Source organism: Gambusia affinis, linkage group LG09 (genome assembly GCF_019740435.1).
Source record: "Gambusia affinis linkage group LG09, SWU_Gaff_1.0, whole genome shotgun sequence".
NCBI lineage: Eukaryota > Metazoa > Chordata > Actinopteri > Cyprinodontiformes > Poeciliidae > Gambusia > Gambusia affinis.
Window position 1 is genome coordinate 19019870 of NC_057876.1, and position 25653 is coordinate 19045522.

The 25653-nt window shown below is 34.6% G+C and overlaps 4 protein-coding genes across 5 annotated transcripts; 1 reads left to right on the forward strand and 3 right to left on the reverse strand.

Annotated features, from left to right (window-relative positions):
• Positions 1-1569: 1569 nt before the first annotated feature.
• On the reverse strand, positions 1570-2589 carry LOC122837453. Its single transcript, XM_044127808.1, has 4 exons — positions 2547-2589; positions 2089-2433; positions 1662-2003; positions 1570-1586 (listed from the first exon to the last, which is right to left on the reverse strand). The coding sequence occupies exons 1-4, from the start codon at positions 2587-2589 to the stop codon at positions 1570-1572; spliced, it is 747 nt and encodes a 248-aa protein (XP_043983743.1).
• Positions 2590-10176: 7587 nt separating this feature from the next.
• LOC122836874 lies at positions 10177-13490 on the reverse strand. 2 transcript variants are annotated; one of them, XM_044126838.1, is made up of 6 exons: positions 13402-13490; positions 12961-13302; positions 12505-12849; positions 12179-12289; positions 11763-11815; positions 10177-11277 (listed from the first exon to the last, which is right to left on the reverse strand). In XM_044126838.1, the coding sequence occupies exons 1-6, from the start codon at positions 13439-13441 to the stop codon at positions 11143-11145; spliced, it is 1026 nt and encodes a 341-aa protein (XP_043982773.1). In that variant the 5' UTR covers positions 13442-13490; the 3' UTR covers positions 10177-11142. The 2 variants fall into 2 exon arrangements, with proteins under 2 accessions (XP_043982773.1, XP_043982774.1); XM_044126839.1 differs by having other exon boundaries at positions 13246-13302; positions 13402-13473.
• Positions 13491-19834: 6344 nt separating this feature from the next.
• LOC122837454 lies at positions 19835-21414 on the forward strand. The gene is made up of 4 exons (XM_044127809.1): positions 19835-19911; positions 20028-20348; positions 20574-20933; positions 21407-21414. The coding sequence occupies exons 1-4, from the start codon at positions 19869-19871 to the stop codon at positions 21412-21414; spliced, it is 732 nt and encodes a 243-aa protein (XP_043983744.1). The 5' UTR covers positions 19835-19868.
• A 1796-nt stretch (positions 21415-23210) lies between these two features.
• On the reverse strand, positions 23211-25495 carry LOC122836748. The gene is made up of 6 exons (XM_044126586.1): positions 25407-25495; positions 24944-25288; positions 24522-24857; positions 24134-24250; positions 23700-23764; positions 23211-23621 (listed from the first exon to the last, which is right to left on the reverse strand). The coding sequence occupies exons 1-6, from the start codon at positions 25447-25449 to the stop codon at positions 23463-23465; spliced, it is 1065 nt and encodes a 354-aa protein (XP_043982521.1). The 5' UTR covers positions 25450-25495; the 3' UTR covers positions 23211-23462.
• Positions 25496-25653: the final 158 nt, after the last annotated feature.

The window sequence follows — 25653 nt, forward strand, 5'->3', positions numbered from 1 at the left end:
TGTCAATTCCATGTCAATTGGGAAGCAGAACCTGTTTTTATATGACAGACATCCCATACTTTATAGTTTTGTTGCTTAATTATATGTACTGCTTATCAGGTTTGAACCACTGTTCATGCTGTGAATTTAGAAAGTGGCTACTCAAATGCTACTACTAGAAATGTAATTTGTACTCATTTAAACTAGTCTCTGTTTATGCTCTGCCTTTATGCCTAAAGAAAAATAAATATTCCATCATTGAAACAAAAAAATTAACTCAGCAAATGTTTAACTACACAATATAAAACGCATGTTTAAATTTTATTAAATATTCAACAGACTTTACGTACTTCTTTTCAACCACATTGGCCTGCAAAAATGGGATTTTTTTGGATTTTTAATAAATAAATTAATAAAGCTGAGAATTTTATACAAAATTACACTTAATTGAATAAGATTACAAACATAAAGAGAAATAAAAAAGTGGAAATTCAGCCTATCTAAATTAGTACTATACATGATCACTAAGGCATGAAGCCAAAAAGAAATATCTTGCAAAATTTAAGCAGACAGCTTATTGTCTTTTTTACAAAGCAACATTAGCATTGAACACAAACAAAGCTTACAAAGAAAATATTTTCGGTATTTTATAAATGCACAATAACTGATATTCTCTTCCCCATTATTCCAGTCAGTCGTTGTTGATAGACGATGTTTCTTTTCTTTCTTCTTTCTGTGTGGAGAAAATCAGTCACACTCTCAGAAAATTCATATTTGCGTCCTTAAAACAATTTCTCAAAGAAATATCAGAACTGGACACCGAATATATACCAAATCATACGGCAAATTCATATACATTTGAACATGCTTGTGTTACTATAAGATGTTTTATTTAGTAAAATGAGTTGCAAGATGTGAAAGTAGAAATATTCTATGTTGATGAATATTCAGTTATAAAATTTCCAAAAAATAATTACCAATAGCCAAAAATGGACAAAACAGATATTTTGTAATGTTCTACCAGCAAAATTAAATGTTTTGTATATAAACTGTAACAGTTTATAAACAAAATAATAATCTTACCTTTAATCTCTGGAAAATATAAGAATTGCGATCACAGTCACACAAAGACACAACAGCACACTCAGGACAATGAGAACAGGTTCCAAAGGTTTACCTTACAAAAGAGAGAAAAATAAATAAGTAAATAAATAAATAGTCCATGTATCCATCCATTTATCATCCATGCTTTTTTTACATACCTATCCTGGCAGAGTTTTGAGGGGGCTTCATACTTATGCTAAAATTGTATTGATTAAGGCTATGTTAATTACTAAAATAATCTAACACATTTATTTCTAATTCTATTTTTTTTCCCCAAGTGCAGTATATAAGTAAAACTGCGATTTACAAGCGCGGAGAAAGAAAAAAATTTACTAATCTATAGTTGATCGTTCAGTAATGACATGACACACAGGTGTCAGAATTTAAGATGTAAAATTTTGATTAAAAAAGACAAAATTTCAAAAGATAACATATACAAATTTCAGTATTAGATTTGCTCTCTTGGTTAGCTCAGGGAAAGCTGGGTCAGTTTTCAGTTTGACCTGAAGCATTGAACAGAGCAAAACTGTAAAAAATTCAGTTAGTGCTTCAAAGTACATATAATTTGTTATACATACTTGTTTCTACTTTAGTTCCTTCTCCAAACAAGACCTTCCCACATGTGACCACAGCACAGTAATATATTCCAGTATCTGAGGAGTTCTGTATAGTTTTTGACAGTCGGTAGACACAGCTCCTCTGCTGAGCATCGCAGCTGTTTTTGTTAGTGTAAATAAAGCTTGAATGGGAGGCTCCGAATCCGACTCTGAACCAGTACACATTGTTTTTAGCTGGACATTGACCAGAGTTTACAGAAGTCTTGGAGAGAAGAGAACAGTGGAGATTAACTGTGTCCCCCTCCTGGACTGATGTTGTCTCTGGAGTTTGTCTGACATGAGTCAGTGTTCGACTGTCATGATCTAGGATGCAGTAAAAATAAACAGATTGTTAATAAAGACTATTATATGAAAATCTTTGATCTCTTTGAATAACAACAGAGCTTACCGTTTACAACCAAGTAGATCCCTGCAGCAAAACGCTTTACATATGCAGTCCCACTTTGACAGAAATAAGTTGCTTCATCCTCTTTACTGATATTCTTGATAGTAAGAGAGCACTGAGAATCCTCCGCTGTTAAACTAAACCGACTGTTGTTAAATTGTTCACTCAGTTTTTGTTCAGTCAAGCTTCCTGAAGCAACTGTCTGGAGCATATGTCCAAGTGGCTGCTTGTACCAGTAGAAGAAGGTGCGCCCCGTCTTTGGAACTGGACAATGCAGAGTAACATTCCCACCAACTTCAACCAGTTCCAAAGGGGTCTGATGAGGAATTTCATTAGTCTGAATAAGAGCTAAAAAATGAGGTAAAGGTTAAATATCAGCCATGCATTAACTGCAATGAGATGCTGCTCTGTACAGAGAAACTCTTTAATTTTTAAACGCTTTTATAAGGCTGTATACTTACTTGCTGCAGTCAGAAGAATCAAAGCAGTCAGTTTTATAATCATAGTGACAAAAGGCATTTTGGAGAACTGACAGCTTGCTACCCAAAAGAAGGTTTACTCACAATATATTCAAAGTCTATAAAGTGAAAACCGTTCTGATTGGCTGAAAAGTGGAGAGTGCACTCCCTCTAATACAATGTGTACATGTTGTTACAGCCTGCATGGGTTGGTCAAACATGCCTTAATGCTGAGTGTTTTAATGCTCTTTATTTAAATATACATTTTTGGAAGGACTGCTAATGAAAACTAGACTTCTTGGCTAACTGGCATATTATGTGATTATCCATTTTATCCCTTTTGAAATACACAACAATAATAACGACAATCTAATGTGATGTTAAAAATATTACCTGCCTCTACACTTCACTTTTTGTGCAAGTGTAGTTCAATTGTGACAAATTCTCAACATAACATTGTCTTCTGTCCAATAAAACTAAATTGACTCACTCTGTTGTGATACCTTGTATTATTTGGAGAATTTGATATTGATAAAAAAGAGGAATATTCACATTAGGATTGTTAATGTTTCAGCCATGGACACAACTGAAAGAATGAGATTTGTATCGATCCACCTTTGAGGATATCTCACCCTTTATTCGTTAAGGTTAGAAATAAAAAAAAATAAAATAAAAAGTATTTTGTGACCTTTTCCACAAAATATATTAATGTTTTTGTTCAGAATGAAAACTGAAAGCGGAAAGGTTAAGGTTTTAAGTGTTATATAAAGTTTTAATTGAGGTCTGGTCTGAAACAAGAGGAAAATGTAGATCTTGAATTCCCAGGACATCAGGTTCACTGAAACTCAAATGAGCACCTCAGGAAAAACCCAAGATCCTGAGCATCACAGAGCCTGGTAGATTTATTAAAGAAGTTTCCTTCTACTCAGGGCTGTAAATCCTGGTTTCTAAAACAGGGGGATTTTTTCCTCGCTATGCAAACAATTATGAAAATCCTGACTTCATTTTCCAGCAGGACATGGGACCTGCCCAATGTCAAAAGTATTAAAATATAGTGTAATGACCAAGTGTTTCATCTGACCATCAAACTGGTACCAGTTTACCACAAAGCTCCCTTGTACATGGCTAATAAATAGTTTATAGACATGTTATTAATTCTTCTATAAAACTTTATCAATCATTAATAACAGGATATTCATTAAGGGTGAGAAAAAAAACAAAAAACTGGCTTGTTTCTTACAAAAAAGTGAGCCAAATCGGTTCACTTATGTATTTCTTCTAGAGTTGTTATATTAAACATTTCAAACAAAGTTGCTTTCTAGATCTAATTCTTTAGCATATATTATTGTACTCTAGCACTGCATTATAAGTATCTACAACTATCAAAAGGAGCCTTATTTAAAGTTAAAACATTGCACTGTTTATTATGACTATCAAACATTAATAAATGCCAAAGGGAGCGTTGTTGTTAAGTTTAAAACATGCTTTAATTTCCCAATGGCTAATTAACACTCATAATGCCAAGAAGGAGAATTATTGTAAAGTGTACAGTATAACCATTTATTTATGAATAATAACCATTTATAAATGTCAAAAGAGAGCCTTACATGAAACAAGCTATCATTTTTTAATGACTGAACATATATAAATGCTAAAAGGAGCCTTTCTGTGATGCATAAAAGATGTCACCATTTATTTACAACAAATATTATATATAAACTGTGGATCTGTGTTGCTTAATCAAAGTAAATACATTAATGCAAAGCAAACTCTTCAAAAACATAATAAAAATAAATAAAAAATAAAAAAATGAAATTGATAGGAAAATCTGTAAGCACATAAGTAAACAATCTTTGAAAATAGCGGGTTTCACATATTCCTTCTCCAGTTCAATATGTCTAAAACAAACAGACCAATTTATAAAAAAAAACCCAAAAAACATGCTTTCAGACTTCTCTCTTCTAAGTGCAAGCAAAATACTGGTTGCTGTCGAACTTTGTATTCTGTTTTTCACTTCTTCGTTGTCTTGAACTGCAGCCTCTCATTGCTAATAAAAGTCGAGGACTGTCTCTCCACTAACTCTGCTGGAGAGAAGCTCCAGGTAAACACAAGAAACCACAGAAACAAGCTTCCCTACTGATGAAGTGGAAACAACAGTGTTTTTTTGTCGATCTTGTGCTTCTGAAGCTTTCGTCTTAATCTTCGTCTTTGGAAATGTTTGTAGGAAAGACTTGTTTGAACTGAAATTGAAAATAAGACAAAAAAAATAATTAGAAAAGCAAAGGTTTACAGCACAGCATGTATCTTTTTTCCTGCGTATTGTTTATAGTTCATATATATTGCATTAAGTTATAACAGTGTTTGCATGGAAGCAAATGCATAGCTTTTTGAAACCAGTTTTAGTTATCTACTTTGGAAGTAAATTGCTTTAAAAGGTGACGTGTGTTCTCATGGGTAAAATTTACTGACATTTAAAATAGAAACAGAAATATATATGGAGAGAAAGAGACAAATTTATATTTGCTGTTATTTCGCATTTAGCTACATAATTATCTGGAGCAAGACATTCTAAGTTGATTAAAAATGTCAAAATGAGTACAAAGAGAAATAATTTGCACAAAAAAAACAGTAAAGATTTAAAAGAACCGATCTCTTGCACTCTTTTTGTTTGAACAACTGCTTTGCTTTCAATTTAGAAATAAATAAAACAAATAAAAACAGAAAAAAAACTGTACATTACTTAAATTGCAAGCAGGAATTACCTTACGTTCAGTTTCTTGAGAAAATTAGGCAAGCAATGACGATCACACAGAGACCCAACAACAGAGCGAGTCCAATGACAAGAGGATCCCATTGTTTTTCTGACAAGAGAAAATAGGCATAAATAATAAATCAATATATATAATTAGCTAGGAAACTTTTCCCAAGTGTATTTGGGTGACAATTAAGTTATCAAGCTATGAAAATGCAAAAGTATTTTCTTCATTTTAACTGATCATTTTTACTTAAGTTTACAAAGTTTACTTACTACCTAATTCCACTTTAGTTCCTTCTCCAAACAGGATCTCTCCACATGTCACAACAGCGCAGTGGTAAATCCCGGTATCTGAGGGATTCTGTATAGTTTTGGACAGTCTGTAGCTGCAGCTCCTTCCTGCTTCTGTGTCACAGATGTTCCTAGCAGCATACATCATTCCTGGATCGGCTTGTGAACCAGCTTTAAACCAGAACACACTGTGCTCAGCTGCACATCGATCTCTTTCTTTATTTTTCTCTAGTAACGTAAAGGAACACTCCAAAGTTATTTCTGTGCCAACCAGGACAGACATTGTTTCTGAAATTTGTTTCACGTTGACAAACATTCTGTTTTTGTGATCTGAGTGAATAAAGAACAAATAATTAACACAGTTTATACATTTTTTCATCCAAATGCAGTATTCAGAACAAAATGAATATTTCTTACCATTCACAGCCAAATGTGTGCCATTTATGAATGCCAGTTTGTTTGCTGCAATAGCCTGACACACATATGTAGCTTCATCCTCTTTGCGAACATTTCGTATAGTGAGACAATACACATGTCCTGCTTTCATAATACTGTATCTTGGGCTGGAAAACTCTGCTTCCAGTGTTACTCTGTAAAGCCCTCTACTTGCAACTGTCTGAATTATATCTCCATAATTCACCTTGGACCAGTAAATAGACACATTTCTATGGCCTGTAACATTGCATATCAAAGTCACAGTGTCACCAAGCGAAGCTCCTATTTGAGTGATCTGATGAGAAACCCTGATGGTTTGAAACACAACTAAAGAAGCAAGAGAGAAAAAAATTATAATTATTACAAAGCAGATAGAACTATGAAACCAAAATAGAGGGATGGAATTGTAAATGTTATTCCCTGTATTGATTAATTCTGCACTTAAATGTGCCTACACATGGTATGAACAAAATGGGAAAGAAAAACAATTGAACTTACAAACCATGAGCCGAAGAATGTGGGCAGCCTGTCCTCTTAGCATTTTGATAGAAAATGGAGCACCATTTATTTGAACAGCAACCTTCTGATCAAAATCAAGATATACAAGATGTTCTAGTTCTCTTGACTGGCGGAAATGCAGACGTGGCACAAGCTGTTGCATGTTGTTTTTCTGTCTTTCTAGACTTCTTGTTTTTGACAGTCTAAAGCAGCAGTTGATGCAGACACAGAGATATATAAAAAAATGTATATAAGACCTTTCGGTCCCAAGTGGATTCTTTTTTCAGTGGTGGAGGGATTCTTTCATCATTAGGTCTGAAAATTTAAAACATTTAGCCTACATGTGTGAAGGCAGCTTTGATCTACTAGTGGATAATTGTTGCATATGACATCAAAGTAGAGAGGTTTCATTATCAGAATAAAAACCCACGTTTGCATGACCTTTAATCTTTGGGATTATTTGTATGGGTGCAAGAATGTGTGCCACCTGGAAATACAAATATTAATTTTATCTACATAATGAGGTTTATCTAAATCTAATTTATTATAGTATTTATTATAGTATTGTAGTGAAGGTAGATACAAGTCAATAAGCAGAAGAAAACACAGGAATGAAAAGGCTTACAGTAGATGGATAAAAAAAATCCAACACACTTAATTTTCATAGTTTTTATTAAAACCTTTTCAGCCCTATTTGGATCTTTGTCAGGTCAAACATTTCCAACAGCAACAACGCACCCACACTCATAATTCAGAGGCATTCTCCCTTTAAAGATCAGTACTTGTCACTAAATTGTCAAAATACTTGCAAGTCAATAATAATAACAAAAGGTTGATTGCTGTTATATCAATGAGCATTTTCCACAAATTATTAAAAATTGCAATTTTTTTCAGAACATGTAGATAAAAGCTGAATATTTGAAAAATTCCCAGTATCTGAAGTATTTTCTGCTTAATAATTTTTAGTTACATTCTACAACATATACAACAAAACCACCTAAATGCAAAAACCATCAACTCGTTAATAGGTAATCTCCCTAAAATACAACACTGCACATACAGAAACAAAAATACAAAAGAATAAGCATCACTATAATTCCAGTCAGATTAAATTCAGTCTCTCAAAAATACAAGGATAGCGATTACAATCACACATAAAACACACACCACACACAACCCGATCACAGTTGGAGCCCAGGTTGTTCCTGGAAAAACAAAATGATAGGTCAACTAACAGCCTTTTGATTTATGCAACAAGTAATTTCAAATTACGTCATCACTAACATAAGTTCTACTTATATTAACATAAATTACAATTTAAGTAATTTTGACATTAGACATTTTTAAAAGATTGAACAAATCTGTCAATTTGTATGTCCACATAACTCTTTTTTTAAGTTTTCATGAAGATGCTTAACAATTGCAGCTTTGTAATGATTCATTTTATTTTTCATTTAAAACACCATATTCATAGAACTACTAACATTATACTAATGTTATACATACTTGTTGCAGCTGTGGTTCTGTTGCCAAGCAGAGTCGTCTCTTGAGAAGTTTGCACATCATTCTGCTTCACTGCCAGCTTTGTGCCATTAATGAAGGCCATCCTGTAGGCTTCGCCTGCCTGACATAAGTATGTACCTTCATCTTCCTTTTGGATGTTTTTTATGATGAGTAAATACACATTGCCCACTGTTTGGATGTCAAATCTTAAGATTTTAAATTGTGCTTCAAGTTTTACTTTTTTGAAATACCCTTGAGCAACTGTTTGGATCATATGTTCACGGTTTATCTTATACCAGTAAAACAATCCGCTGTCATACTCAGTGACATTACATGACAAAGTCGCATTTTCACCGAGTGCAGCTTCAATTAGAGGGACATACAGAAAAACCTCAAGAGTTGGAATCACTGCAAGACAGAAGCAGAAGTTACACAAGAAACTAAGACCAGAAGTCCTCGGAGTAAAATCCAATTAAATAATTTTAAAACTTTCTCGCTTAGAAAAAAATATTTTTGCTTTCACACAAACATTTTTACAAAGCAGTAATATAAAAAATATGAACTTACACACTGCACTTAGAAGAAACAAAGCAACCAGTCCACGAAGCATTTTGATTGACAATGGGGCATATTTCAGTAGGGCAGTTGTCCTCCTTCCAAAATGGTGCATGCAAGATGTTCTAGTTTTGAAACCAAAACAAGCACTGATAGACAAAATGCAGACACTGCACCTGTAGTCTATTTTTTTGGTTTTGACTGCAAACAAAAAACAAAAAAGTACCATTAAATACCAGTTAATCTGGTATTAATCTGGTATTTAATGTCTGCATCAAATAATGACACTTGACAAATTGTGTGTAACGATGGGACTTGACAATCGTTAACTGTGTGCACTACAACTTTGTATTTCTGTGTGTGAATGTGTGCATGTGTGTGCATGGATGCGTGTGCAGGCGTGTGTGTGGTTATGATGTAAAGCACTTTAAACTGCCTTGTTGCTGAAATGTGCGATTTTAACAGAAGAGGTTTTGTAGTGCTAAAGCTATTGTTGTTGCCCTGTGTCCATTTACCATGGACATTATGTCAAATATATGTAACATTTAAAAAAAAAACCTATTTGTTAAAACTGTCATATCATAACAGTATGACAAGAGAAGATGTGAAAAAAATTAAGCTCCTCCAACTTCAGAAGAGCAGTTTGTTTTTATGTTTGAAGCAAAAAGAAAAACAAAAACACAACAGCTTTTTTGTGTTTTGTTTATTAAACCAAAATAAGAAATTGGATACCAAACCGTTATCTGATTTCCAATGAATAACAAGCACTAGGTTTTGATTTGATCTGTTTTTTATGGGTTAAGTGGCATGGACTTGGAATTTCTCTCTGCCCTGCACATCGTGACCAAGCAGACATGAAATGCAGACTGCAGCCACACAGTCTCGATAGTTTCATGCTATATATTGTAGTATTCGCTGCAAACTGGAGGTCAGCTTAACTAATGCTTTTGTTAGAAACAATTAATACCAGACAATGTTCACCTGAGAAAAGGAAAGGTTATGTAATATGAGTTTTTATTTTCAAAAGCAAGAGCAAGGGTGTGACATAAGTTCACCATACAAGCCACCATGACAGAAGTCACCAAGATGCTGAAATAATTAATATTATTTTAGTGATTGTGAGGATCTTGGCTTTTCTAGAAATGTCAATCAGTTCAGAAAGAATTACTCTGTCTGTTCTCCTGTGGAACCAAGTGCTTTGGAATATCTGATGACGATCACAACAATGTCAAGTCTCTTTGGAGATTTGTTGGTATGGTCTTATGAGAAATAAGACCATTTGCATCATTAGTCACATTCCTTCTGAGACCGTCCATCTGTGTGTCCACACTGAACAACTTGTTGTTAATCATAGCTCCTAAAATTATGCAGATTGAGTGATACACTCAAACTGTTTTCCAAATACTTTTGCCTAAAAGAAATATTACAAACTCAGAAATTCACACAAGGTAAAGAAAATATATGTACAGGTTACTTTAATATTAAAATATTTGAATACGCTATGACAAAGAAACTAGAACAATACACAAGAAACACTTTAATGCTCAGAAACAAATAATATCTTTATTGAGAAATTTTCTAACAAACACACGACCAGTGAGTAGAGATGATCTTCTTTATATTTAACTGCATATTTGTTAAATCCAGAGCTGAGATTTATTTGTTGAAAAACCTCTGGTATTCATTCAGTGAAGTTGTTGCCAGATTGTCTGACATTTGGTAGATAAGAACAAAATTTGATTTAGAAACTTGATATAAGAAATTAGCAATAATTAAGATGGATATTTTCAGGGTCACATTTAAGATGGGCTTCACACTAAAGCACAGTGGAATTAGACATGCGTATTTTGAAGAAGTGAATTCATCAAAATTTCTCGAGCATTTTATTATGAAATTGTCATTTGTTCTTTACTTATTACTAATGTTGTAATATAAGAGCATTGTGGTGAAATTTAAACTATCAGTGAGAAAAGATAAAGTCCATCATGATAATTTTTGCTGCAGTATTTTTTACCCTCAATTTAAATCAAAAGTGTTAAAGTTGCAATACAATTACAAAGTACTGACATGTCTTCTCTTTAAATCAGCCCTAAAAATAAAAACTTAACAGAGTTTATATTGATTGGAAAACAAACAAACTTTCTCATTCAAGTATTCAATCGGTTTTACTTCACAAAAACATCTCTGCAGATAATTTATTGCTTTGTAATTGTTGAATCAGAACTTTCTAAATGTTTATTTTTAAAAGATCACAAGTTTCCAGGACATTTACTGACAAACCTTTTTATTTTCATCTTTCAAAGACAAGTTGTATTTTATTAACACCAAGTGATAACTAAAATAATCTGTTAATATAAAAAAAATAATGTTTTCAATGAGCTGAAGGTCTTAAATATAAGAATGGACACATTTAGAAAGTAGGAAGTTGACTTGAACAGGCATGAAATATCTCGCAGGAAGAAATAGACAAACATCCTTGAATTCTTTAAAGATTGCACCCAAAATGCTTGACTAATCTTTTAATCTGCTTTCGGGGGACTGGTGCAAATACTGCTGCTCTAATCAGAGCTGCTGCTGTTTTTGTGAATTTACTCTAGCAGAAGAATACACACATTCTGTGTTCACTTTCTTGCAGTGTCTCACATTTGTTGCAGAGAAATTCAGTCCCTCTGCATAGGTCATATTCTCTTCTTTATCCTGTAAATATATAATATATTGTTCATTAGTGACAAAATTTATACACCAATAAGATCAGATGAGTCAACTTTAAAAAAAATGTTGGAAGGTTTCACAGTTTCATTTTGCAATATCAATAAAATTGAAATAAAGTTTTACATTAGATTGCTGAAATACACTTAAACTGCTAAAATTCGGTAATGGTTTTACTGGCGTGATTCTCTATAATGTTTTCTATCTAATGTAAACACACAAAATTGTAGTCAAAATTATGTTAAAAAAGAACTGACCACCATTGGCATTTTACAGTTAGTGCATGTTTGCTGGTCATCATTGTCCATTTTCTACTTTAACTTGACAATTGAGCCTTTCATGTAAGAAAAACTACATAAAACTTTTGGAGACAAACATGTTAAATGCCAGGTTCACTGAAGGAAAAATTTATCATTTGAGCACAGCCTAAAGATCTAGATTAACTCTACTGTAAATAATACATTTAAGTTTACCAAGTACTTTGTAGTTGAAGTTTGATGTTCTGCATGATGTGATCCTTTTATTGCTGTTGATAAAAGGGAAAAAATAATGCATTTGTTTTCTTTAAAAAGCATGAGAAAAAGATGTGAAAACATAGTGATATGCTGAGTACATCTGTGTAGACATTAGAAAACTCTAAGATTAAAATGCAAAACTTTTTCCAAACAACATTTTCTTCTTTACAGAAGTCTATTTTTAAAGGCTCTGTTGTATACAGATTTCTCCTGATAATCTGAAAAATGAATTCAATTCGTTGTTACTGACAGTCTAAGTATTTATGTAAAAACACCTGGTAAGATTGGATGTTATCTGAAATAGCATGTAATGAACTCTTAGATAACCACCAATTTTCATTTAGTAATGTTGATATAAAAAGATAAATGCCCACCTTTAGAACTGTTCGAAACTCTCCATCCAATTATGTAGAAGATAAGGCTGATAATCACAATCACGCAGCATCCCAACAGTCCTCCAAGTACAAGAACACTTGAGTCTTGTTCTGTTCTTAAAGAAAAATATTGCTTAGACAAGCTTGGCATCTTAGACAAAAAATAAACAAATATTAATTATGTCAAAATTAGCAAGATGGCTTTAATTTTTCAGGTTATATTGACAGTATTGTGTAGCAATAGAAGGTGAATGTTTACTTTGTAAAGCAATAATAATCAAGAAGAGAATGTATAAACAAATTGAGAATAGAATGCAAATACATACTGGTTTCCAGTTTACTTCCATTGCCTAGGAGTATTTCTCCACAAATAGCCACAGCACAGTAGTACGTTCCAAAATCAGAGGAGTTCTCTAATGTTTTTGAAAGGTGGTAGGCACAGCTTCTCTTCGCTGCATCGTCTGTGCTATTCCTTGCAGTGTAAATGATACTTGGATAAGAACTTCCAGATCCAGATTTGAACCAGTGAACAAAGTTTTCTCCTGGACACTGAGGTCTTGTTTCACTGTTCGTTGAAAACAGGGAACACTGGAGACTCATGGTGTCTCCTGGCTGGACCGCTGCAGCGTCTGGAGTCTGTTCCACATAGACAGATGCCTGTTGATTACAGTCTGTGCAAGATGAATAAAAAAAAAATAAAGTTAAACTAATGCACAGACGTACTGAACTTGAAAATTCAAAGATGGGTTATTGTTTTCGGAGAAAATAACAACAGGTTTTACCCTTTACAACCAAGAGGAATCCATTATGAATAGTTAGTAAAAATTCAGTTCCACTTTGGCAGAAGTATACAGCTTCATCTTCCTTTTTAACAGATTGTATGGTAAGAAACATCTCATTGTTTTCTCTACCAAATTGGAAACGATTATTATTGAATGTCTCAGTTTTTGTAATTATATTATAAATTCCTGTAGCAATTGTTTGGAGCATCTTTCCAGGAGACTGTTTATACCACATAATGAATCTGTTATCCTTAGGCAATTTACAGGAAAAGGTAACATTGTCACCAGGTATACTCTCAGTTGTGGAGATCAAATGAGGAACCTCTGTAGACTCTACAGTACCTGATGGAGAGAGTAAATATGATCAAAAAACAAAGAACAGTAATCAAATTTGTATTTTTTCAGCAAGTGATTGACCCAATAAAAGTAAAGAGCACTTACAAACAGTACTAAGAAGAATCAAAGCAACCAGTTCTTGCATCTTGAGGAGAAGTCTTGTTTACAGCACTGAAGTCTTTCTACCCAATGGAACTTTTGGTCTAAGATGATCAGGCTTTGCAAAGTAGAAGTCAAGTTGATTGGTTGACAGGTAGATGAAATTCCGCCTACTGTTCCTTGCAAAACTATTCAAACACTATGAACCGTTTCACAATTTCTTCTAGATTACAGCCACAAACCTCAATGTATTTTTTAGAGAGTTATGTGATGAATTTCCACTAAGAGTCTTATTGTACAGCAAAAGGAACAATGTTAATATATTTTACAAAATAGAATTGATTGTTTGTTTATACTAAGTCTCCCTGAGTTGAAACTCTTTAGACCCACTTGTGTTGCAGTTATAGCTTTAAGTCTTTTAGGATATGTATTTTATATTGACTGATTTTTGCACATCTATTTTAACACATGAACCTATGTTAACCTAAATCCTTCACTGTACTTTTAGCTGTAACTTTATCACTGGAAGGTGAACTTCAATCCTAGTTCTCAAGTCTTTTTGCTGCTTTTAGCAGCTCCAGGATTTCACTGTACTTTTAGCTGTAACTTTATCACTGGAAGGTGAACTTCAATCCTAGTTCTCAAGTCTTTTTGCTGCTTTTAGCAGCTCCAGGATTTCACTGTATGTACCACACAGTCCCTTCTATGTAAAAGGTCATGATGCTGCCACTGTCATGTCTCAGAGAGTAGAGGATGTATTCTGGGTGCAGCACAGTCTTTGTTTTCTGTCACTGTTAGTAATGTGACAGTTATTACCACTTGCAGGCATGGGGTACACATTGCATTTTTTTTTTTTTTTTTTTACTGAACTCAAATATTGTAGATGCATGTGTTTGTCAAAGCTGAAGAAGAATGTATGCATTTAATAATTTATCTGTAGTAGCGTTGCTGGATCATAGGAGTCTCTTTGAGATTCACTCAGCCATATTCTTCTAGATATATCTTGCTAAGAAACACCCACTGACTACAAATCAAAATATCAGAATCTCAAAATCTGCACAATATTATTCAGCCAGAACTTATTCAGATCAGGAAGCAACACTAAGAGGAAGAACTCTTACCTAGTGACAACAACCAATAAATTTTAATTTAATTTATATTTATTTTGATACAAAAGCACTATAATGGCCCTGCGATGGACTGGTGACCTGTCCAGGTTGTACCCTGCCTCTTGCCTGTTGACCGCAGGAGACAGGCACCAGCAACCCTCGCGGGATAAGCATGTAAGAAAATGGATGGATGGATGACTGGATCACCTTAATGCATAGGGATCTCACATAAAATCTCAAAATCAAGTTATATTGCACCAATATATGCTCTATTTGTACCTCTCAGACTAACAAATATTTTTAAAATTTTTGAGGGTTTTGTTTAATTCTGGGCTCACTAAAGACAGATATGTCAAGTACAATATCCATGTATCAAGCCTGTGAGACAATGTCACATGTATATTATTAATGGCCCACAAGTTGCCATTAATTTTTACAAGTTTGTCTTGTAATCTGGCAACATACAGTATCTCATTATGCACTGTAACAGCTGCTTCCAATTCAAGATGGGCACACACAAGTTGTTTGAGTGAAGCAGCAAGGAAACTTTTTAAGTTGCTAAGGACTAACAAACCAAGTCTGTGATTCCAAATGCTCATTTAAACATTTTGCTGTTTAACTGAGTATTCTTTGCAATAAGCTTGCAGGGCACTTTTCTATATTCAAAGCACAAAAACAATTTCATCCTTCACTTTTGCTGTTAAGAGCTCCTGCAACCACCCAGAAGGAGATTATAAAACTGCAATGTAGAAGGACACTGAAGGCAGAGATGTCAATGTGGGACCCACAACATTTTCTCTTTCGTCTTTGAATCAATGCCCTGACTCCGCCTCCAACCTGCTTTGAATTCTCCACATTTGGTAGTACATACATAAGCAAACAATTGTGATGACGATGAAGAAGAGGCCGAGAAGTGCTGTTTAAAATTCAGGCTGTTGGAGATCTTGAAAATCCAATTTGTTAAAATATGACGATGCTTCCTTGCAAGGATTTGAAAGGATTAATTTTAGGGAAGAAAGATAGAGACTCAAAGTAAAAATAATAAAAAAAAGAAACTTTACTGCCATCTATTCTTCTGCATAGTAACTTCCTACTTATTTATTTGAAAATCAGAAAGGACCTCATTTGTAGCTTCCTTTTTAAAAGTTAAGCATCGTATCAAGAACATTGTGTACTTTCAAACTTGGGTGTGATGTTTAATTCTTAAAAAAGATCAATAGCTGTATGATGGCAGGCCTTTGTGGCTGCATTTTGCATGTCAAAGCCACATGCTGCATCTCCCGTGACAAACAGACTGTGGTGAGGCACTTCTCAGGCCTTTGACCGACCACAAAGGTTGTTTACTCAGATCAGACGCGCCTCGCAGCTTCAACAGGATGTGCAAAGTGACAAGAAGTGGGGGAGGCATAAAAACCTTCAATTTCTTTTAAGTTTGACATTAAGTTTGACTAAAACGGTTTAATAACTAATAAATTATTTTTCAAACAGTGTATATCATGTGACTCTATGTAATTCCATCTTGTTTAGAGAATTTTTATTCTAAAACAGTGGTGAAGTTGATGACAGGTGGCACAATGGCTGTTTACAGATCGAGACGCAAAGACAGTTTATACCGGCCATTCAGAGTTTCACATTGACAGTCTTGCTTAGAGTGGGAGGATGTGTGAACTCAGTGATGACGTGGCGTACATTTCACTACAAGTTTCCAGTTATTGCTCTTATCAACAAAGATTTTGATAGACAATGAAGCTCATATGGTTGCTGGCAATGCAGATAAGAGAAATAACTCCAGAAAACTACTTTGTTCTGATAATGTGGACAGAACGTTTCTACTTAAATGTTTTAACACTAATGTCTGGTGTAAATAATATACAGTTTATTACAATAAACCTCATATGAAGGTGTTTCACCATGGGAACTATAACCTAAAACACGCTTTAGTTCTTAAAATCAACAACAAAAAATGTGTTAGCCTACATGTGATATTTTTCAGAGAAGATGCTCACTCTCTGAAAGAAAAAAAGGATGAAGTCCAAAATTAACCAATAGGCATTTAAGGGTGTCAGTATGTCTGTGAACTAGAAAACAGAAGGGGAGATGGTCTAACATGTTTTTACATCTTGACTTATTTTTGTCATCTGTTTCATGAGGTATTTTAGTGGGCCAACCACTTCACTAATTGTGGTTCAAAATCTTTTCTTTCTAAATTAGGTCTCTCTGACTTCTAGGCCACAAACCCCTAGCAGTTAAGCAGATAAACTAACTCTAGGGTGCTGGATACTAAGTTTTGAGGGTGAGGGTTTGTCTTTCTGTGGTTTGTAGTATTAAAATCCTTGTTATTAACAGTGTCTGCATTGTAACACAATGCTCCATAATACAGAAAGATGCAGAGACCAACATCTACTTGTGCGTGAAAAACTTTATGAAGTTAACAGACATTTTATTTATGACAGGGTTATTGGGCATAGCAGTGAGTGAGCCCACCACATAAGATAAAAAGCAACCCCATTGGTGGATTGTATAAGGATGACTCATTGTTAGCAATTAGCATAGCACATGACTCATATCTATTTTTTTCTTGAATAATTACCTTCTACAACCAACTGTTGGATTCTTCCCTGCTTTTCTCAACTTACTTCACTCGTCTTGGTGTTTTTTGTGACTCAGAGATCAGTTCTCAAGGATTGTCTGAAAAAAAAAACCAAAACAAATATTTCTTCATGATAAAATTTATGTCACAGCCTGTTACTTGTCAAAATTTTAAAGATAACATTCTTAATGTTTCTGGAACAACCATGGTCAGAATCTGGCACTTCTTAAACAGTAATGAGTGGTTCACGCCGCCTGGCCTGCCTTGCTGTCTGGTCTACTGAGAAGCCTGTCTGATGCAACTTTCTCTATCTGTAAAGTCCACAAGAGTCTGCTAGAGGTTCCTGTAGACATCTGCTTACAGCCCACATTTTCTTGTCTGAGTTGACTAATGCCTGGTTCACCAGCAAGATTTTGAAATTGTAGGTTTATTTTCACAATTCGAGTGACTCCACACATGACAATTAAAAATGAGAGATATAATATTCCTACAGTGTGTGGTGTGCAAACAAAGAGCAACAATACAACACACCACACACAAACAGGCGTGCCAAAATAGAAATATCAAAGCCCCATGAGATCAAACATGAATTCAGAGTAAATAAACATGGCTGACAAGGAAGAAGATATGCTGACAGTTTGTGGAGTAGGAAGCAATAAGAATGAAAAGGCTTTGCAGTTGTCATGGTGAGTGTTGGTGACAAGGACCCAAATGCTCATGGCTGAGATGTTGTGTTGAAGTTGCAGATATTCTGAAAAAACGAAAAGGAAAAACTTACAAGAATACAGGGAACCACAGAAGAACAAAAAAAAAACACATTAACCAGGAACCAAAACAACCAGCAGAGAAAACAAGGAAGTCACAGGAAATAATGGTTTAACAGGAGGAACCAGCAAGGAGTGTGAGGAGCAGAGGGGTTTAAATACTGTTTCCCTCACTTCACTTTCTGATTTGCTTCACATCACATTCAACAGGCTGCTTGTCAATTTTTCCTCTGTTAAACATGCAATGTCATATTGGGACAAGACAATCCAACATGTTGGATATCCCTGACTTGGAGCTATACTAATGAAGATTATCTTTAGAGTCATCATGAAATTAGAGTGTCCTTAAGGTTGTGGGGAGGAAAGATCAGGTCAAAAAAATAGAAATTTTTTTCTGGATGCGTGAATCAGGCTGCGTATGTACTGTAGCTTGTTTAAAGAGATCCTAAGGTGTGTGAAGCCCTTAAGTGATGCAAATGTGTTGAAAATGTCTTAATTGTAGGATCCTTCCATTGTTTAGTAACTTAAGCAGTGAGGTCATTAAAAAAAATCAGTAACAAGATAGTTTAGACAGTATGTTTGATCAGTTCTACTTTTTGTCACATCGCTGTGCTGTGATTTTACCCTCTGTGTATCTTTGTTTCATCAAAATCTCTAGTTTTCTACACTGTGGATGCTGGGTCGTTCCCCCTGGTCTCTCCTCTGCTTTTCTCTGGGACGGGGATGTGGTTGTTCCTGTGGTGGTCGTCCTGGGGCTCTTAAGGCCTCTGGATGCCTGAGTATCAGATCTTCTCCATGTCTGCCTGAGGTTCCAATGGTTGAGTCTGCGGGTCCTCACACTCGCTACTGAACATTCATATACAAAAACATGATCTGCACATGTGTGTTCAGGGAGAACATGCAAACTCTGTGCAGAAAGAATCAAACCCAGGACCTTCTTGCTGCAAGGCAACAGTGCTGCCAACTGCGCCACTGTGCAGCCTACACGCATACAGTGAATATATATTTAAACTCTGTTTATTAATCTAAGCACTAAGTAGTGCTTCAATATGAGTAACTACTGAACAATGTTCCACTCATAAAAGCAATTCTGTAAGACTACTCCTTGGCACTTTAACAATTCTTTGTTCTACTCTTCATATCGGGACATGTATAGTAATTTAATGTACTGATAATAATTTTAATGTCGGCAAACTAAATCAGTGCAGCGGCATAGACTATGACTAGCACTGATTTTGGGTTTTTCTTCCATCCAACCGGATAATTAGACACATATGAGTGCATGCACAAACATGCTCTCAGGTTTGTTCTATATTTAGTTAATGTGAAAAGCTTTGTAAAATTTTACATAGTGATTTTAAGAATACAGGCTTTTGGTTTGTTAATTTAATTCAGATTTAACCAGTGCTATTTTAAAGGTGTGTTTAATGTATCAAACCTTGTGCCATGTAAAATTTGTAAAAGCAATTTCACCTTTACAAAACCAAAAGGTTTGGGGTTTTCAGAAGCCACTAGACTCATAAGAACAGAACACGCAATACATTTTGTTTTCTAGTAAAACTTTTTCTTCTCCATAAAGTACTTTGACCTTATTAAAACACCATCAGGTTTTTAGATATTTAATAAACGTGCTGATAGTTTTTGGCAATTCTGAAGCCATGTCCAGTATTATTCTATTTTTGATTTGAGTTTTTTGCTTTTGTTTTGCTTTTATTTTCTCATTATTACAGTTTTATGTGTAAAATTATAATTATTACTTCTGTAGGCTTCAAACACCTTTTAACTTTACCCAGGTACCAAAACGTACTAACAAAAAATGACAAAGCTCTCTTCTGGTGTTGTCTCACGTTTAAGCTGGAAAGTTTTGGTTACCCTCTTTCCACAACATTTGAATAGGCCAATCAGATGTCTTAGAAATTGTTCCCTCCCATTTTATATTACCAAATTAAGAATTCGTACTATACAGTAAACTAAATTAACTGTAGCATTGAGTTGATAAATGCCCTCAATATGTACGCTGTCTTTTTCATCCTGCTGATGCTCCAAGTTGAATGTAAGTATGAGACAGGTCAGAAAATGTAGTATTTTCTTTATCTAGTAAAAGATCTATAATAACGCATTGGGGTTATTAATCATTGTTTTGTGTAAATATGTTTTCTTAATGTGCAGATGCTGAGAACTTTGTGATAACAACTGTTGCTGTTGGAGAAAATGTGACTTTCTCTTGCAAACGACATTCATCTGGTGGTGTTGGATCCCTCTTTTGGATAAGAGTCATCCCTGGAAAAATGCCTGATATATTAGGCTCAACATTTAATTTTGATTATCCTGCTTCAAACACATATTCTCGCATTTCAACAAAACAAGAACCTGGGAGTTTTGTTCTTCATTTAACAAACGCAAGGCTAAGTGACACAGCATTTTATTTTTGCTTAAGGACGCAACAACACCACCTTACTTTCCTGAATGGAACATTTCTCAGAGTAAAAGGTAAATGGTTTTGTAAAACTTTTAACCAAATTACAAAAGTTTTAAATACAAGAGGGCTTTATCAATGTCAACAGGTTAACATATCAGGAAAAAAACATTAATTCAATATTTTTATTGCAAATATTTCTTGATGTGTCAAATGTTTATATTAGTAATTTTTTTATTACCTAAATCCAGTGTAGATCATTTCTATAAATATTTTAATTTATCTCTTTTTTTCTCTAGAATCAGAACCTGATGTTACTGCAGTCACTCAAGACTCTTTATCTGATGCAGTTTATGAAGGGGATTCCGTGAGTCTGCATTGTTCAGTTCTCTCTTACTTAGAAAAGAAAACATGTCCCGAGGAACGCAAAGTGTTCTGGTTCCGAGTCTCTTCACCACAATCACATCCCAGTTTAATTTATGCTCAAAATGAGGGTGATGGTAAATGTGAAGAAAATCCCGAGTCTCAGTCTGGACAGACTTGCGTCTTTAACTTTGTGAAAGACAACATCAGCTCCTCCGACACTGGAACCTATTACTGCGCTCTGGCTGCATGTGGGATGGTAGTTTTTGGAAATGGCACGAAACTGGAGTTTAAAGGTAATTCCAACATGTTTCTGCATTACAGTCACAATATTATGTCATATTTTGATTCTTCTATGATGACTTATACATTTTTTCATGTTTCAGATGTCAGCATAAATAATTCACAGAGAAACAACACTCTCCTCTTTCTGCTATGTGGAATCTTGGTTTTGATGCTGATTGCTACTTCTCTACTTGCCTATTTGATTAGGAAAAAATGTTGTCACTTTTTCAACGGTAAGAGTAGTAACTGGATGATTTATCTTTAAAAGTGGATTCTTTTAAACTTAAAATTAAACTCTATTAAAACTGTTATAATTAACAGGTACTGAGTTTCCAGGCAAAAATGCTGTAGAAGTTTGTGGACAATGGCAAAATCAACAAGTGAGAAATTTTATGTTGTTAAAAATATATTAGCTAAATAATGTGCATCTTATATCTACAAATGTCTGAACATTAAGATCTACCCATCCATTTTATTTCCTCAGAGAAGTGAAGACTCTGTAGTTTATTCTACAGCAGTTTTTACCCAGAGAAACGATGATCGAGTGGGCAGGGTTAAGGCAAGAAGAAAAGAAGGTACCATCTACAGTGATGTTAGGATCTTTGATAAAGAATAAAATCCTATACCCTTGGATTCAAGAATCATTTTAGACATTTTTTCTAGTTTTTTGCTTGGCATGCCAAAATAACTTTGCAGTCTCCTGCATTTAACACAGTATGTTAGCTTAATAAATACTTTCACCAGGTTAAAGATATTTTCATGTGTATTCAAGTTTTGGTGTTTCATTTAAAAAATGTGTATCATTTTTGGGTTGTGTTAAAAGTTAAAGTGACTGATGTGGCTTTATGTTTTTCTGCACTTTTTATGTCTTTAGTAATGCAACGTAATACACTGTATTATGAATTGTGTGTGCATGGAATGTTTTCAAGAGAGTAAAAGTTGTAAGTGAGTGAAATTTTTTGCATTTTTTCAAAAATGAAAAAAATATTACTATAACAACCCACTTTTCATAAAATGTATAAATATTATATATTTTTTTCTTTTTTCACTGTAATAAAATTTAATAACACAGCTTGATCTTTTTTTCCATTGTCATCAGTGAGTTAAAAGTTGAAGCACAAATGTCAAAGAATTGTGATGTCAAAATAAAAATGATGCAATGGTTCTTAAAACAACTATCCTGTGCTGCACCAGTGTTTAGGCCATGTCTCTAGCAACTTTACATTTTTCCTGTTCTGTAGTGTAGGCTCAGTCACAATGAACTGTAACTTAAAGAAAAAACAATAGTTGTCAACTCTTGCCAAAAATGATGTGTTGCTTTAGGCCTGTGCCATTCTAACACTAGTAATGACATGTTTTGATCCAAACACTCCCATTGTAGCTTTATCATTCGGGTCCTTGTCCTGATGAAAGATAAACTTCTCCCCTGGTCACATCATTTTTCCTGCTGGTAATAAAGGTACATGTTGCATTTCAATTTAGAAACTACCTCCTCCAAACTGTTTCCTGTTGTACTGATGGCCTGAAACTGGTTTCTATCTCTGAAAGTAATGCAGGTTAAACAGTTTATAAATTCATGGTAGAGGTCAGTTGCGACAGACTGGCAACCTGTCCAGGGTGAACCCTGCCTATCGCCCGAAACGTTTGCTGGTGATTAGCACCTCTCCTAACCCCACTAGGGGCAAGGGTGTGCAGAAAATGGATGGATGGGAAGAGCTCAGTTCATAAATTTGGTGTTACAGTGATCTACTCAATTTTGTTTTTCTTTTTCTGGTGAGGCAATACCTCAACTGATTCTGACAAGTAAAATAGGTACATGAGAAATAAAATACATGCTAACAATCAGAGGAGGTCATAGAACATTTGGTTCTCCAGGCAAACAGTTTCACCAGCCTGGCTGCTCATGTTAAGAAAGCATAAAGGAGATTTCATGTGTCAGACTTCTGGTATTATTGTTTGCCATTTGCAATTTGTTTTGCAAATAGAACATAATTTGGAGTTCTTCAAATTATATGTTTGAATAATTTGTGAATACACCACCCAATGTTTGGCCTCAATTCACTTTCTTTCTTTCATCACAATCAATATTCTTGCACTACCATGACACTATAGTACATAATAGTAGTAGTAGAAAGATTACTAACATTAGGCACAGCAGTGGTGCTCTTTGGGAACAACATTCAGCCGGGATCAGTATTTAGAAGAAAAATCGAAACTTAATTTTTGTTGTAAGTTTATTCCATCTACATGAAGGAAGTTTGTTTGAAATTAAATCTTAACACCACAAATCTATTGCAATAATTTATTCAGCTTTTATTCTGTTACATATTTGTCAACATAATTTACAATTCTGTGCAATTTAGTTGATTTCGGCAAAAACAAATTACTTGGTGTGATCCATGGAATATAGAATGGCTGTTTTTTTTTCGTGTCAACACACTGATACTACAAGATGAACAAATAAGAAAAAGAAAAAAAAACAGGATTTTGCATTACAAATTATGTTACTGAAATATGCTCAAAAAGAAGAGCATCAAATATTAAGAGTGATGTAATGACAGGAGTGAGGAGAGCTGATTTTGGTGACCATCTGATTTGACAGAGGAGTAAACACATTGTTCAAGAAGATTTTTCTTCTCATTGGACCTTCTAACCCGGGTTTGCACTGATGCATAGTTTGCTTCTATGGTTTCACCATCCTGCAAAATAAGAGACAATTTAGTCTATTTTCATGTTGACAGAACATGTGGTGAAACACGTGTCAGGAATATACTTACCAAGTTTCTTGTGTGAACAACTTCTGATTTGTCATCCTCTACCAGACGGGTACCACCATTTTGACCTTTGAAGAACAAACATATGTGTTTTCATAAATTGTCTCCTTTTCATGTTGTTTGCTTTTGGTGTTGTGAAAAATTATTATGTTTCTTCTATTTGTCTTGTAGGTAACTAAATAATGCTCAAAAGAGAGAAGGCTTTGCAAATGTAATTATATTTTATTAGATTTTTATGTCATGCAAATCATCTCAATTTCAACTTTCAGAGAGCAGGGTCAGAATCTGGAGTACACAAGAAAGTATCCTTCCTGTTCTGATGGTACATGCATGCCAAAAAAGATGAGTTTGAGGTTAGCATTTTCACTGTAAGCAACTTTTAAAAGCAGTTCATGGTTAATATAAAAGGGACTTTGTATTGAATATGTAAAACTCACCTTTGCCTTGTCCACACTTTTGTTTCAGTTTAATGTAGAAAATTAGGAGGACTATAAGAATAGCACAGCAGACCAACAGTCCTCCAAGTATAATGACAAGACTGTCAACGTCTTGCTCTGCATAAGAAAAAAAAGGGTTTGACACATTTCAAATATTTTTTAACACAAGTGTACTGAGAGTGAATTATTGCATTTGGACATTATCACCAAGGTTACACTAAGCCAGCAAAATAAACTATAACTTCCAGAAATAGGTTAAAGAGTTCCCACGCACATGAAAAAAATTAAAGGGACTAATTAAATAAAATTACTTCTGTCCTAATGTTCTGATAAAATATTTATATTTCTCTGATGTGTTTAAAGTGGCCAGAAAACACAAAACACATACTTATCCCCACATTGGTTCCTTCACCAATCACGATTGATCCACATGCTACCACAGCGCTGTAGTAAATTCCAGCATCAGAGGAGTCTCGTACAGATAAACTGTAAGAACAGCTTCTTGCCAAGTCTTTGTCGCTGATGTTCCTCTGAGTATAAATGATGCCTGGATGGAATCGTTCTGATTCAGTTCTGAACCAGTACATACTGGGTTTAGTTGGGCACTGGGACTTTTCTTTATTGTTGGAGAGAAGTGAACACTGGAGAGTTACTGTCTCTCCCTGCTGAACCAATTCAGTCTTTGGATGTTGTTTCAAGTAGAGAGATTTCCTCTGTTTATCATCTGCATGGTAAATATCACAAGTAACACAGTTAATGAAAAAGACATTACATGTCAGTGAATTTTACAGGCAGAAAACAGCATCTTACCATTCACAGCTAGGAAAGTGCCGCTGATGAACTTCTGTGCATATGTTGTTCCAATGTGACAGAAATATGCTGCTTCATCCTCTTTGCTGATATTGAAGATAGTGAGATCATAACTAGTCCCTTTTGGTGTTATTGCAAAGTGAGAGCCTTTAAATTTTTCCCCTATTGTTGTTTGATGAAGGATCACAGAAGCCACTATTTCAACCATGTGTCCAAGAGATTGCTTATACCAGTTAACAAATTTAAGCTCCTTCTCAGAAACGTTGCAGTCAAATGTTATATCATCACCGATGTTTACCAGAGTTAAGCTGATCCGGTGGGAAGCCTCAACAGTATGAAAAAGAACTGTGGAAAATAACAGTTAAGGCTTTAGTAAAAAATTAGCTTTAAGCATTCAAGTCCAATATATTCCAACCATCTACTGCTGGAGATGCAATTTTTTCTAGAAAACAAGTATTCTTACGTGCCACGCTGAGAACAATCATTGCAGCCAGTCTTGCAATCATTGTGGTACAGTTATTTCTCTTCTCGCATATTTGATGTCCTCTTACCAAATGGAACGCTTAGTTTAGATGGTGTAGAAGTGTTTCCAAAACAAGCAACAGTGATTGGCTGAAATGTTCGAAGGTGCTCAGCCCACATTTGCTAAACTTGTGAGGCCTTTTCAGTGAACAAGGGATTTAAATGAAAAGCCTTATTTAAACTTCTTA